General features: G+C 38.3%; 1 protein-coding gene across 3 annotated transcripts in view; it reads left to right on the forward strand.

Annotated features, from left to right (window-relative positions):
- The window catches only part of LOC139961144 (ATP-binding cassette sub-family C member 8-like), a 45,545-nt gene that overhangs the window by 8,142 nt on the left and 22,902 nt on the right, over positions 1-14,501 (forward strand). For all 3 annotated transcript variants that reach the window (XR_011790730.1, XM_071960066.1, XM_071960065.1), the window contains exons 6-15: positions 1,007-1,165; positions 2,066-2,218; positions 2,913-3,047; positions 6,756-6,918; positions 8,255-8,295; positions 9,743-9,964; positions 10,813-10,947; positions 11,891-11,963; positions 12,610-12,712; positions 14,264-14,365. Coding sequence is in view for 2 of the 3 variants with exons in the window: in XM_071960066.1 (XP_071816167.1) it covers positions 1,007-1,165; positions 2,066-2,218; positions 2,913-3,047; positions 6,756-6,918; positions 8,255-8,295; positions 9,743-9,964; positions 10,813-10,947; positions 11,891-11,963; positions 12,610-12,712; positions 14,264-14,365 (1,286 nt within the window). In the remaining variant the exon portion in view is untranslated. The remainder of the gene's footprint in view (positions 1-1,006; positions 1,166-2,065; positions 2,219-2,912; positions 3,048-6,755; positions 6,919-8,254; positions 8,296-9,742; positions 9,965-10,812; positions 10,948-11,890; positions 11,964-12,609; positions 12,713-14,263; positions 14,366-14,501) is intronic.

A 14,501-nucleotide genomic window follows, 5' to 3' on the forward strand; every position in this document is an offset into this window, starting at 1 on the left:
GTAACAGAGACGCTACATCTTATGCTAAGTCATAAAAAAAGTTTGAAGTCCATTGGCCAAACGATTTGGGAGGAGATCACAACACAATTTTGTGCACAAATGTGACTTTTGACCTCCTTTGATTATGTGACCCTTGAAGTTAAACAGCTAGCAGTCCCATATCCCATATTGTGTTTGGCATCGGTGTAATGGCCAAAGTGCTGTTTTTGGTTAATTGACCTTTAACCCTATGACATCATAGGTAAGAGAGGCACTACATCCCATGCGCAGGCACACACCCACTGGGTTTGAAGTCTATCAGCCTTATGGTTAAGGAGGAGTTAGTGACGCACTTGTTTAGGCACTCAAGCATGGATACACACACACAGACACCCATGGGCATATTTCATCCCGAAAATGGACGCAGACCACATTTTCCTACATGACCAAAAGGGAACCCCCCCCCCCCCCCCCCATGCCCGTGTACCCCTATATTTACTAGTTCATGCATTTCCATGGCAACTGTTGCTGTGGTAAGTATTAGAGTACTAATACAGTATGTTGCAGTGCTAGCCAACTGACTACAATATCTCAACCACATGTACATTACATGTAGAGGGATGAGATTTAAGTCTTAATTGCAAAAATTTTTACATAACTTCACACTGACAGGACAGAGAAAGTTTATAAAAAGAGTGTACAAGAATGTTTCTGATAGGTCACATGATGGTTTAATTTAGATTTCTATGTTTTAGATAGGTCTGTATAGGTTGTTTTTCATGAGATTATGATGATAACACACTTGAAATAGCCTTCATTGGATAAACATGGTGAAATTTGTAACAACAGTTTATTAATTTCCAGAATTTGCATCCAATTCATGTTCTAGATTTATTCCCACAGAAATGATAGGAAGCATAAAAAATACCCAATATGCCATCTTGAGAAATTTGTAATTTATTTCATATATATTTCTTTTTCTAGTTATAAAGCATATAACTTCTTCCATTTCCTTTTCTTTTGATAGAACACTGGTCTCCATTTTGTTTCCGTTCGTGAATATTTTCAAAATGGATTTGTTTTGATGTACTTTCTCTTTCTCATCCATCTCACTGGTTTTGTTTTGATTGAAACTCATTTATTCTGGACTTCCATTGAAGGTCTCAAAACCCAAGCTGGACTTCAGGTAAAAAACATGAAAATGTTTCTTTGTTTCCCTATACAAGAGTACACTTGTAACTTGAACACAATAGGGTGGGAGGGGGGGGGGGGGGAGGTGTGTAAGGTAGTTTTAACCTTTTAGTAGAGCTATAAGGGTATATTTTAATTAACAGTTTGAAAGTTTTATCCACAATTGTAAGGTGAGTAGCTCAACTATTGAAGGGAACAAAAATGTGTGTTATATGTGATATTGTTTTACAAATGTTTGCACAGGCTTTATAAAAAGGTTTGTATGTTCTCTGAATTTGTCTTAATTCCGGATCAGGGGTCTATTGAAAAGTCACAACATACTTCACTATAAGTTAGCAATGTTGAGGTGTTATAGGTTAGGAGTGAACCCAGGGAGGGGAAGGGGTCAGGGCAGCAGCCAGGATTCATGCCTGCATACATTTTTGGCACTAAAATTACCTACGAGCATAATTTTGTTCAAAACATGATACATAGTGGAAAGTAAGAACAGTTTGACGACGCAAACATCCCTTTTATACCGATGTCTTCTTAGGCACTTCTATTTTGGTAGTTATTCCTTCCAATCATAACCAACAATTGTTTCCCAAGCCCATGTGTTCCAATTCCTGGATCTGATGGTGTACAGGTTCAAAGGATACTGCTTAGCTTAGGGCTACAGTAGAAGCACTTCATAGGCAAAATGTGGAATGTATGGTGAACATCTCATTATTTTTCCCATTTAAGCAAAATTAAGTACAGTATAACTTACATAGTTTAATTACTTATCTATCGCATAGTTGTTAGTATAGACAGTGATGTTACAAAATTTAAAGGGTTAGTAACAATACCTGAAGGTGTCCAGCAAAGTATCCTCTATTTTACACATTTAACCTATCTAATATTGTTACTTCAACAGGCATTAATATATCAAAAAATTCTTCGCTTGTGGGGTGGTTCTTCCGGTCAAGACCATTTGGCGATAGGAAGGTTGATGAATCTGGTGTCTGTGGACGCTAAATGTATATACGTATCCTACACATGGTGTGAAGTCTGGGCTGCTCCTCTGCGGGTGAGTGTCCTATGACATGTCCTATGACAAGTGGAGTTACTTCACTACCCCCTTACCAGTCTCCTTATAATTACATATGCACTCAAATCTACACAAACTGGTTACCTATTAGCACTGTGCCCTCATTGACCCACTATGGGGTGAATGCCCACTGACTCTTCCTTCTGTATTAACAAATCTGTATACCTGCTAGTTAAGTTGTTCGATTTCTTTCAATTGGATTGCATATGGTTTAGAGACAGCTAGGTAAGTACTATTGTTTGTAAAATTTGCAACCAGAAAGGTTACCAAAAATAGAAGATGGCTATATATACAGGCTTAAATTAATTGGTTATTTCTAGTAAATATGATGACTTTACCTATTTATGAAAAGGAAGACTGTTTGCTATATGTCCATGTCTACACTTTTCTACCGTGCACCTTATCAAATACATATCGCACACAGGAGATGTAACAGGACTAACTTGAAAGCCCCTCCTTCCCCCTCCCCCTCCACCCCCTCCTCCTCCTCTCTCTTCCTCCTCCCCCCCTCCTCCTCCTCCTCCTCTCTCTTCTTCCTCCTCCTCCTCCTCCTCCCCCTCCTCCTCCTCCTCCTCCTCTCTCTTCCCGATGACTGTTAGCTGTTAAGATATGAAGCAGTTAATAATTGCTATGATTAAATTACAAAGATCATATTTATTTGTTCTTCCTGTAGCTCTTCATAACGTTTGGAATTCTCGTACAAGTCTTTGGCATATCTGCGTTGCTGGCTCAGTGTATCATTATCATGTTGATCCCCCTGCAGTTCGTCTGTGGATTCTTCATTTCAATATTTCAAAAGAAAAAGAAGGTAATCATATACTTATTATGTATTAAAAGAGAAAACCTGTGGCGTAGCAACAGGGAATCAGGCTCCGATGCAAGAGTAAGAGCTGCATGGGCCCCTTCAAACTTGTTTCATTAACTGCACTTCAGCCATAGATGCAAAGATAAAGTTTTTTCTTGACTGGATCCTTCGGCTCAGCTTTGCAAAACCAGTCCTTGGGGGAGGGGGGGGGGGGGTGGTTGTATACCTAAACTGCCTCATTGCTACGCCTCAGTATGGGAAAACTATCTATCTTCTGTCACTAAGGTTGAAGAAAATAGTGTATTCATCGATTAAGTTAAAGAAAGATTTGTGGTTAAATTATGACGCTGTTTTGTGTGCTGCATCAATGTGAGGTAATTAACATGTCAAGACAGTCCCATTTATTTCAAAAACAAAATATCAACTCCAAAGTAACAACATATACAATGCATGATAGGTGTTTATGATGTGTATGGTTTCCATGCAGTGAAATAACATTTAAATTACCACATAAAATGAATGTGTTGACAGTAATGTATATTTCCATACATATTTTAACCATGTGATGTAAAAACAGAAACACTTCATACTAACACTATATAATGCACAATAGTAGGCCCTAATATAGCTATTCCTATCCATTTTGAAACAGACATCAACATTTACAACTTACACCATAACTGTAATGCTTGCACTTATTTACATACATATTGAACAAACATCAGCACCTAACTTACACCAAATGATGTCCAAACAGACCCTAACCCTAACCCTAACCCTAACCCTAACCCTAACCCTAACCCTAACCCTAACCCTAACCCTAACCCTAACCCTAACCCTAACCCTAACCCTAACCCTAACCCTAACCCTAACCCTAACCCTAACCCTAACCCTAACCCTAACCCTAACCCTAACCCTAACCCTAACCCTAACCCTAACCCTAACCCTAACCCTAACCCTAACCCTAACCCTAACCCTAACCCTAACCCTAACCCTAACCCTAACCCTAACCCTAACCCTAACCCTAACCCTAACCCTAACCCTAACCCTAACCCTAACCCTAACCCTAACCCTAACCCTAACCCTAACCCTAACCCTAACCCTAACCCTAACCCTAACCCTAACCCTAACCCTAACCCTAACCCTAACCCTAACCCTAACCCTAACCCTAACCCTAACCCTAACCCTAACCCTAACCCTAACCCTAACCCTAACCCTAACCCTAACCCTAACCCTAACCCTAACCCTAACCCTAACCCTAACCCTAACCCTAACCCTAACCCTAACCCTAACCCTAACCCTAACCCTAACCCTAACCCTAACCCTAACCCTAACCCTAACCCTAACCCTAACCCTAACCCTAACCCTAACCCTAACCCTAACCCTAACCCTAACCCTAACCCTAACCCTAACCCTAACCCTAACCCTAACCCTAACCCTAACCCTAACCCTAACCCTAACCCTAACCCTAACCCTAACCCTAACCCTAACCCTAACCCTAACCCTAACCCTAACCCTAACCCTAACCCTAACCCTAACCCTAACCCTAACCCTAACCCTAACCCTAACCCTAACCCTAACCCTAACCCTAACCCTAACCCTAACCCTAACCCTAACCCTAACCCTAACCCTAACCCTAACCCTAACCCTAACCCTAACCCTAACCCTAACCCTAACCCTAACCCTAACCCTAACCCTAACCCTAACCCTAACCCTAACCCTAACCCTAACCCTAACCCTAACCCTAACCCTAACCCTAACCCTAACCCTAACCCTAACCCTAACCCTAACCCTAACCCTAACCCTAACCCTAACCCTAACCCTAACCCTAACCCTAACCCTAACCCTAACCCTAACCCTAACCCTAACCCTAACCCTAACCCTAACCCTAACCCTAACCCTAACCCTAACCCTAACCCTAACCCTAACCCTAACCCTAACCCTAACCCTAACCCTAACCCTAACCCTAACCCTAACCCTAACCCTAACCCTAACCCTAACCCTAACCCTAACCCTAACCCTAACCCTAACCCTAACCCTAACCCTAACCCTAACCCTAACCCTAACCCTAACCCTAACCCTAACCCTAACCCTAACCCTAACCCTAACCCTAACCCTAACCCTAACCCTAACCCTAACCCTAACCCTAACCCTAACCCTAACCCTAACCCTAACCCTAACCCTAACCCTAACCCTAACCCTAACCCTAACCCTAACCCTAACCCTAACCCTAACCCTAACCCTAACCCTAACCCTAACCCTAACCCTAACCCTAACCCTAACCCTAACCCTAACCCTAACCCTAACCCTAACCCTAACCCTAACCCTAACCCTAACCCTAACCCTAACCCTAACCCTAACCCTAACCCTAACCCTAACCCTAACCCTAACCCTAACCCTAACCCTAACCCTAACCCTAACCCTAACCCTAACCCTAACCCTAACCCTAACCCTAACCCTAACCCTAACCCTAACCCTAACCCTAACCCTAACCCTAACCCTAACCCTAACCCTAACCCTAACCCTAACCCTAACCCTAACCCTAACCCTAACCCTAACCCTAACCCTAACCCTAACCCTAACCCTAACCCTAACCCTAACCCTAACAAATAGTATATATGTATATATATATATATATATGTTTATATATATATATATATATATATATATATATATATATATATATATATATATATATATATATATATATATATATATATATATATATATATATATATATATATATATATATATATATATATATATATATATATATATATATATATATATATATATATATATATATATATATATATAGGGTTATAGCTAGGAGATTGTCAGTGCTGGTTAAATAAATTTGCGAAGCGTAGCGAGCGTAGCGAGCGTAGCGAGCGTAGCGAGCGAAACTCTCGCATCTTACAGCCGGGGGTCCAGGGGCCCGCTTAAGGGTGATTTTTGCTACTTTTCAGATTTACAATTGGTAAATAACAGAAAAAGGTGACGTTATTATCATGTTTTACGGCAAGGGAAAGATAAATTTGTTACCTTTGTTGTATTTCACAAGCATTTTACTATTTTTTTGTGCCGGTCGGTGGAGTGTTTATTCACTTCCAATGCCGGCCGGCAGGCGTGAGTGGCGGTCGGTTACCACCGCAGGCCGGCGTGGCTATAACCCTGTAGATATATATATATATAAATGAAAATCGTAATGAGTTGGAAAATCAAGAACAGTGAAAAAACTTTCAGCCTCCACCGGGATTCGAACCACGGGCCTCCCGCTCTGTACGCGGACACCCTAACCACTAGGCTATGGACGCTGATTGTATGTCCAGAGGTTCGAAACCGGTAATGAAGATCGTAATTCCACTGTAGGCGTTTGTCACCTGTATCGAACAATACTAGTTCTGTTTTTGGTGACATATTTTGCCTTACTCTAGAGATCAAACATGATGCTAACCAACTCGAAAATCATTTGTGATTCCTAAAGCCGGATCTCGAAAGAGATACTTTGAACAGACTTTATGTTAATGCAATACCTCCATTGCATTAATATATATATATATATATATATATATATATATATATATATATATATATATATATATATATATATATAAATATTGCCATAAATATTGCCATATATTTTGAATCAAGCATCATTTACACCATATAAAACATACATTGGCATTACTATATATGTTTTCTTTGTAGAAATATGCTGATCTTCGAAGCAGACTATCCAACGAGTTGTTCCACAGTATTAAGACTATCAAAGCTCTGGCCTGGGAGGACACATTCTCTGACAAGATAAGCCATATTCGTCAACAGGAATTAAAATATCTCTTTAAGCATCTCTTGGTTTTAGTGTTCATATGTAAGTTCCTCCTGCATTCTTTGAAATCATTTCATATTTGGAGTTCATAGTAGGAGTGTTAGCTCAGTGGTTAACGCCGGTGCCTTTCCTATCATAAGGTCCCCGGTTCGTGTCACTCCCAGATTAATGTATGTCCTCCAGTTACAGAGTTGTTGACAATGAACAATTCATAATTCATGGACATTAAATATGAATGTAAGAGACTGACTTCGGTCAGTTTGCGGCTTTGATAAGCCAATGAAGCTTCTTCGCAAGTTCCTGCTTGCAGGAGGATCCAAAATACATACATATATATTAGGTCCACTCCTCTCTTTACATGGCTTCTCTCAAATCAAGCACTTGCCGATCTAAGTTTGATTTAATTGAGAGGACACATATAGGTAAACTTTCATTCGTAAATACAAGAACCTGGAAGTCTTGGCATTTAAATGGTAAATCGAGGATAACCTATATAGTTCGTGTTGATACAAACTTAAACTGAAATCTATCATTTGAGAAATACTTTAAATCTTTCGTATTTTATAATAATAATAATAATATAATAATAATAGGAATTTATAAAGCGCAAAATGCAAAAGCCTGTAAGCGCTGTACAATATTCTTACGTTACCACTGGTTATTGATCTTGATCATTATGTTACAATGTTAGTGCATTCGTGATAAACATGCATCGTTGATGTACCAGGCTGCTTCACGCATTATCATAACCATAACTACAACCGCCTTATTGCATAATTGAAATATGGTAATTAAATTGTCCAAAAATATTCGGAAAATTATAACTAGTGCTATGAAAAAAAAAACCCACTTCATTTTGTCTCATGTTTAAGCAATGGAAAGTTAACTTTATCAGATTGCCGCACGCGGTTGGGGCGAGTCTTCAAAGCCTTTCAACTGTACAAAGGGACCTATAATATGTTAAGACAAGCACCTAGTCATTAATGTACAAGAATAATTGCAACGTGTCTCTTCATTGTGGTCTTGCTATATGCCAAACCATTTCTGAACACTGACAACAGAACATTTATTGCTCCATCCTTTGATCTATCTTCAAGTTCTTTATACTATATAATGACTATGTATAGGCCTGCTGAGAATCATTGATTGCTTGTAAATACCCCAAAATCACTATTTAGATGAAGATGTCTTTAAAAGTAATTTGATTTATAAGATATAAATTATAGACTATTTAAGTATATTGACTTCAAACTTGTATTTTGATAGTAATACCAGCGTCTCATTCACAATCATCCTTGCAATCTGTTTATCTGCCAGATATCCTAATCTTTGTTCTGCGCAATGTCTACCCTATATTCTTTAAATATTATCTTTGCAGTATCTTTCACTACGGTCCTGCCTCTGTTTTTAACTGGTATGGTAAGTCAAATATATATGAAGTCTGAACTTAGTAATCTTTGCATGTTTGTAATACACTGGCATGTTTTACTACTGTATTATGTTTAGTTGCTTAAAACAAATCAAAGAATGTTTAATTTTCTGCATAATTTGAAATAAATTTTGACTATTTAAGTCATTAAATGAACCCCATCGTCAAATTTAATGCCCATTAAGAAATCATCAAATACTACACAATATCCTCACCCTTATCGATGGACTTGGCAAAAGGTGAGGAGCGCCATCTATTTTACTTAACTACTTTTTTATGAGAATCATTTGTTACAACAACAACTTCATTTTGTGAATGGTCTGATCATCCTTTTTACAGAGCCATTCTTTTGCATAACAAGATCCTATTATATTCAGGGTAAGCTTTCATTCGTGATTGTGTGATAGGATTTAATTGCAGAGTGATGAAGAGAAATTGCTGTCAATTAAGTAACTTGCCTGTCACCGTAGATCGCCATTGACCACCGTGCTATCCTAACGCACGTGTGTTGTGGGGCCTTGGCCTTGACGTTATATCTTTGTAACAATGTGCACTGTGTTTGCTAAGTTGTATACTATTAAGCTTATACTTATCCCTTTCGTCATTATCATAATCAGTGATGGATGATCAAACTTGGTAATAACCATGTTTCCTGGAGATTGGTGAAGGTGTAAATTAGTATTAAAATGTAATATCAGACCTGAGAGTTCTATAATCTCCTTAGCAACCCAATTGTTAACATGAAGTTGGTCACATGACATGTCACCTGACATATTATTCTTTTTATTTCCTAAAGTGATTTGTTTTAATTCTTTTTGTTGAAGTAATTGAGATTGTTGGATTCATTTAGTGCTTTGCTATGACCAACGTCTGAGAATAATGAGACAATATTTAATTAAGTAAGAACCATACTCAATGTTTATGACTCTTCGTCACTCATGTATTGGTTCTCAGTGCACACTTAATTTACATTAATTATCCATGATAAGTAATTACCTTAATCTTGTATTTATGATCCATTTGTTTTGTCTTTGCAGGGTTTTTATTTCTTATTGCTGTTTGTTTACCACCGAATAAACACCGTAGCAACATGAACCTGTGTTTTGGTCATTACACAACTAACTTGCATTGATCATATAATTATGACGACATGACCATACCCTGTTATATTTCTGTGTAATATACAGTACACCTGTCATTTGTCCCTTCGAAACAAAAATGCATAATAACATCAAATACTTATACATATGAGGGTAATTTCATGGAAAGTGGGGGGGGGGGGAAGGGTGGTGTTCTCTGTTATTGGCTGGAGTGGAGGTGCTGCCAATGAGGGAGAGCCCTATTTGTGGTCCAGTGGGCAAAACCCCGGAAGTGGCTGCGTTTTCAGGTTTTGTACAATTTTATATTACTTTGTGTTTTTCTTCATTTCATATCTAGATATTTGGACTATACTCTCATCTTACTGGTATTCCTCTTACACCGGCCAAGGCATTTTTGGCTGTATCTTTACTAAATCAGCTAGTTACACCATTGGCTGACTTCACCGTCTACATGAATGTTGTACTAAATGCTAAAGTCAGTATCAACAGAATCCTCAGATTCCTGGAGTCTCCTGAAAGATTAATGAAAGAAACGAGTATCCAAGGTGTACCAAATCAGGTACGTCTGGGAAACATCAATTTCTTTTCCCTTTTTTGGGTGGTAAAGTGGTAAAGAATGGACAGATGGATATAGTTGAACTACCTCAGTGTCAAACAAATTTGATTTACTTGGAATTGCATCACTTCACTTCACTTCATTATACCCTTCTTAACTGTCCGTAGATGTAAATGTCAGTTCACTTCCCTATACCTATCTTTTCTCTCAATATATGTTAATGTCCATTCCCCATACCCATCTTTTGTCTACATATATGTAAATGTCCTTCTCTTCCCAATATCCATCTTTTGTCTCCATTTATGTAATTGTCTCTTCTCTTCCCAGGCCTATACCCATCTTTTTTCTCCATATATATAAATGTGCCTTCTCTTCCCTATACCCACCTTTTCTCTCCATATATGTAAATGTCCTCTCACTTCCTTATACCCATCTCAACCGCCTATATAGGTAGATGTCCCTTCCTTCCATATACCCATCTTTTCTCTCCATATATATAAATGTCCCTTCTCTTCCTAGGCCTATACCCAATCTGTTCTCTCCATATAAATGTCCCTTCAATTCCCTTTACCGGTCTTTACTGATCTGTCTCCACAAAATCAAGCACATCTGTACCACACAGTCAGCTGTCCTATTTTTTTCAACCATCAATAAAGTTGCCTATTTTTAGATGAGTTTTTAGACTGAGTCTTGGCTCAAATTAATGATTTGTCTTTTAATAGTTATGCATTCGAAGATATCAAAATGTATGAATACTAAGAGCTCGAGCCTTGCAAATTAAAGGTACATTAATTAAACAAATATATATTGCATTTCTCCCCCCCTCCCACTTTGTTCTTGATAACTACAAGGGCGACTCAACGAGTGATGCCAGTAATGGGAACACTACTATCTCTGAGAAAACGCCATTAATGAGCCTTGATTCGGAGAGGAGAACTGAAAGGACTTTCATCTCAGAAGAAGATGAAGATGAGTTTGTTTTCCAGGTAAAAAGAACACAGCCTAAAAGTAACCAGTCTGAACCATACAAGCAGAATAGACCAAATTGGTTACTCCATAATAGCATTTTTAAGTTGATACAGTGGAATACCAGTTTGTTGGTGCTATTTTGTTGTCAGAAGGTGAGGGGTGTAGGATCAAATAAAACTAATATTCTATTCCTATTGAATTAGAAACTCTTTGTTTCAAAACGCTAGATGTTCACGTAACGATATAGAACCCGTTTTCGTTGCAGTTTGCCTTTAGAAGAAGATCATGCTAGGATCGAAACGTCAGGCCCTCTATTACTTGTACTTCTACCTACACAGGCTTTGTGCAGTAGATAAGCAGTGTGTTAACAGTTTGTTTTTTTCCTTTGAGGGAAGATAATGTGTCTATTTTTGTTGCTGTTGCTGATGCTGTTATTTCATTCATATGGGAGTGGGAGAGGGACAGAGGTGCTTTTGGGGATTTATTCTCCTCACAGAATAAAATCATGAGGGAGGGGGGGGGGGGGGGGGTGAGGAAACAACAATTACGAAGAATCATAAATATATTCTTAAATTATTGTATAACATGTAGTTGTGGAAATACCTAAAAAAAATGCTTTCAACATTGCCGTTTCAAACATAGCAAAATGTTGCACCATTTTGTATCTAACTTCACCCCTGTTCATTTTGCTACCCCTCATCCTATCCCTCTAGGGCATCACATCGTACCCTGTCCCCAGTGCTAAATTCCTGGTTATTGCTCTCTTGGAGATGGACAGATTAAACAAGTATTCCTTTTACTGTATGGTGATATATGGAAGCGTTTGTTTTTTTCATTTTTGAAGTTTTTGTTTCAAAACGTGGGGTGTTCTTGGAAAAGGTAAAAGGCATTGTTGAAACTTGCTCTTGGAGCTGTTATCTGTTACTTAAAATCTTTTTCATTTTGTCTTGAATTATCTAGCTTCATCACGGATATTTCTGTACTGCTGACGAAACGGTTCTCCTGAGGAATGCTGACGTTACCATACCGCGAGGTAAGTTTTGTATCAAGTAGCTTGATGTTACTGTGTAGGTAATTAAGACGCGTTCATTCTTTTTGTTGAAAGTTTCGTTTTGTACAGCAAACGTACAACTGGGGAGGTATGGGGGTTGGAAAAGATATTAATTGGTCACAAACTCAGTGAAGTATGCACACAATATATTTGACAAACACAAAAATAAGCAACACATTTATATATTTAAGGGATTTTACAATCGCCAAATAATTTCTAATGAAAACTTATCATATGAGCACCTGCATTATATGGTAACATGTGTCATGTAACCTTTGGCGTGCATGAGTTTGGTTTCGAAAGGGGAGGGGGAAGGGGTTGTGGGTGGGAGTTTACTAGGTACGTATTATCAATTTTCCAAAGGTTAATTTATATGTATATTTGGGATACCCCATTAAATATACTTTTCTTGTAAATGATACCTCATAAAGACAACAATAAAAGACATAACGAAAACAAATATAGGGCTCTGTCGAATAATACAATTTTTTTGAGGTCATAAACCTCTGCAGAGTTAGAGAGATTGATTTCATTTTTAAAAAAATATAATATGCAAACTGTAATGTTCCATATTCAGTTTGTAGTTCACTAATCGTTACCTATTTTTTCTCTGTTTCTTCATATCAAGGTGGTCTAACTCTGCTCATGGGCTCAGTTGGGAGTGGTAAATCATCTCTGCTATTGGCATTACTTGAAGAACTCACCATGACTGCAGGGGTGTATAAAGGAAGGTAATGCAAACAATGGGAACAATAGTCAGGTATTTATTTTAATTGTGAACTTAAACAGAACAATGTTCCAATAAAAATGATCACGAGCACACAATTAATTGGCCGACATTTGCATAAGTAATTGGCCGACATTTGTTATGCGTCAATTTGTGTGATGAGCTGGAATGAGGAATCAATGTGTCGGCAGGGATTTGGATGTTCAAGATGTTGGAAGAAATAGGGAATTTCATAAACAATACCGCAAAATCGTTTACAAAGTAATCGTACCATAAAATATTGTTGGTTCTTATGAGTGACTTTATCACTGGTTCTTTGATAGCTGGCCACACACAATCATTCACCCAAGAAATGGAATATCCATGCATGGTGCAGCTGACTTGTATAGCTTTATATAACTAATAGTATATGCATGGATGTATGTAGTGCCGCTGGGGACACGAAAACAAGAACGCAAATTAAAACTCAAACAATTGTTATGAAAACCTCCACCGTAATATATAATCTCCCTCTGGGTCAGGCAGTTTCACTGGGTATAATAGCCAGCAAATGCAAAAAAACAATACAACAAAAGAGGTATACAACTGATTAATTGTCAAGATTTGTGAATAGTGTAAAAATTAAGCCAAAAGCAAGAGAGGGTGGTGGAACAAAAGAAAAACTCTTTCCTTTACTGCTGCTTACATTCCTGGCAGAAATAGTTGCAGCATCCACTAAGAACTGACAAATTTACGTTTACAAATACAGTACAAAAAATAACACGTCTGCAGAGCAAGGACTAGAGAGAGAGAGAATGGCAGGACAGAGATGGTGAAAAGAGGGGCAAACAGGGTCACGTGACAGGATGAATCAAGGTTACATTAGCAGAAACAACAAGGGTCTTAGTTTTAAGAAAAGTTTATCAAGTAGGGGAAAGGAATCTCCTCCCAAGAATGGGAAATAAGGGATATTTAGGGAATAGGATAACTGTCACATCCCTACACGTATTTAACCTGACAGGTGGATCCCTCCATGGTCTGTCTGTGTTATGATACTTCCTCTGCTCTGTCCCTGACAGGTGGATCCCTCCATGGTCTGTACTGTGTTATGATACTTCCTCTGCTCTGTCACACAGCAGTCTGTTTATTATAGCTGCAGGCAAATTCTTGATTCTTGTGGTTCAAGGAAACCTGGACAAGTTCAAATGCAACGGAGATTAAAAGCCTGTGTGCATAGCGCTGAGAGATCAATTACCTGTTCACACCCAATTTCATCTGTGATCCGTTTCTTAATTTATAGTCACCTGTCTCTCCTTCGTTATCTTTTACCTTCACTTATAAGTTTGACAGTTTAGATACGCGTGGAGATGAAACACGTACATGAATTTCTTTTCTCTGAAATACTCAACCATTACAATGTTTGCTTTCCTACAGTGTCAGTGTATGCTGTGCCGCTACACGTTCCCTCCACCCCATGGTCCACCCCATTAATAACCAATGTTTTTTCTTTGTCAATTAGCTTTATTCTTTTGTATTTTTACGTTCTAATTTCAAGTGGTGTTTCTATTCTTCTCAGACACAATCTTTCATCCGTTGCCTATTGTCCTCAGAGAGCAGACATACTAAATGCAACCCTCAGGGAAAATGTTCTCTTTGGTCGCCCATATGATGAGAGGCGGTAAGAGTATGATCAATGATCCTCATTTGTTTATTTGGCTGTTTTAAATTAATTTTTACTGATGGTGACCTATTTAATGTTCTCATTCACTTAAAAAATTTGTGAAAAGATATAACTTAGTTGCATATGACAGCTG

Source organism: Apostichopus japonicus, chromosome 20, assembly GCF_037975245.1.
Source record: "Apostichopus japonicus isolate 1M-3 chromosome 20, ASM3797524v1, whole genome shotgun sequence".
In the NCBI taxonomy this organism is placed as follows: Eukaryota; Metazoa; Echinodermata; class Holothuroidea; order Aspidochirotida; family Stichopodidae; genus Apostichopus; species Apostichopus japonicus.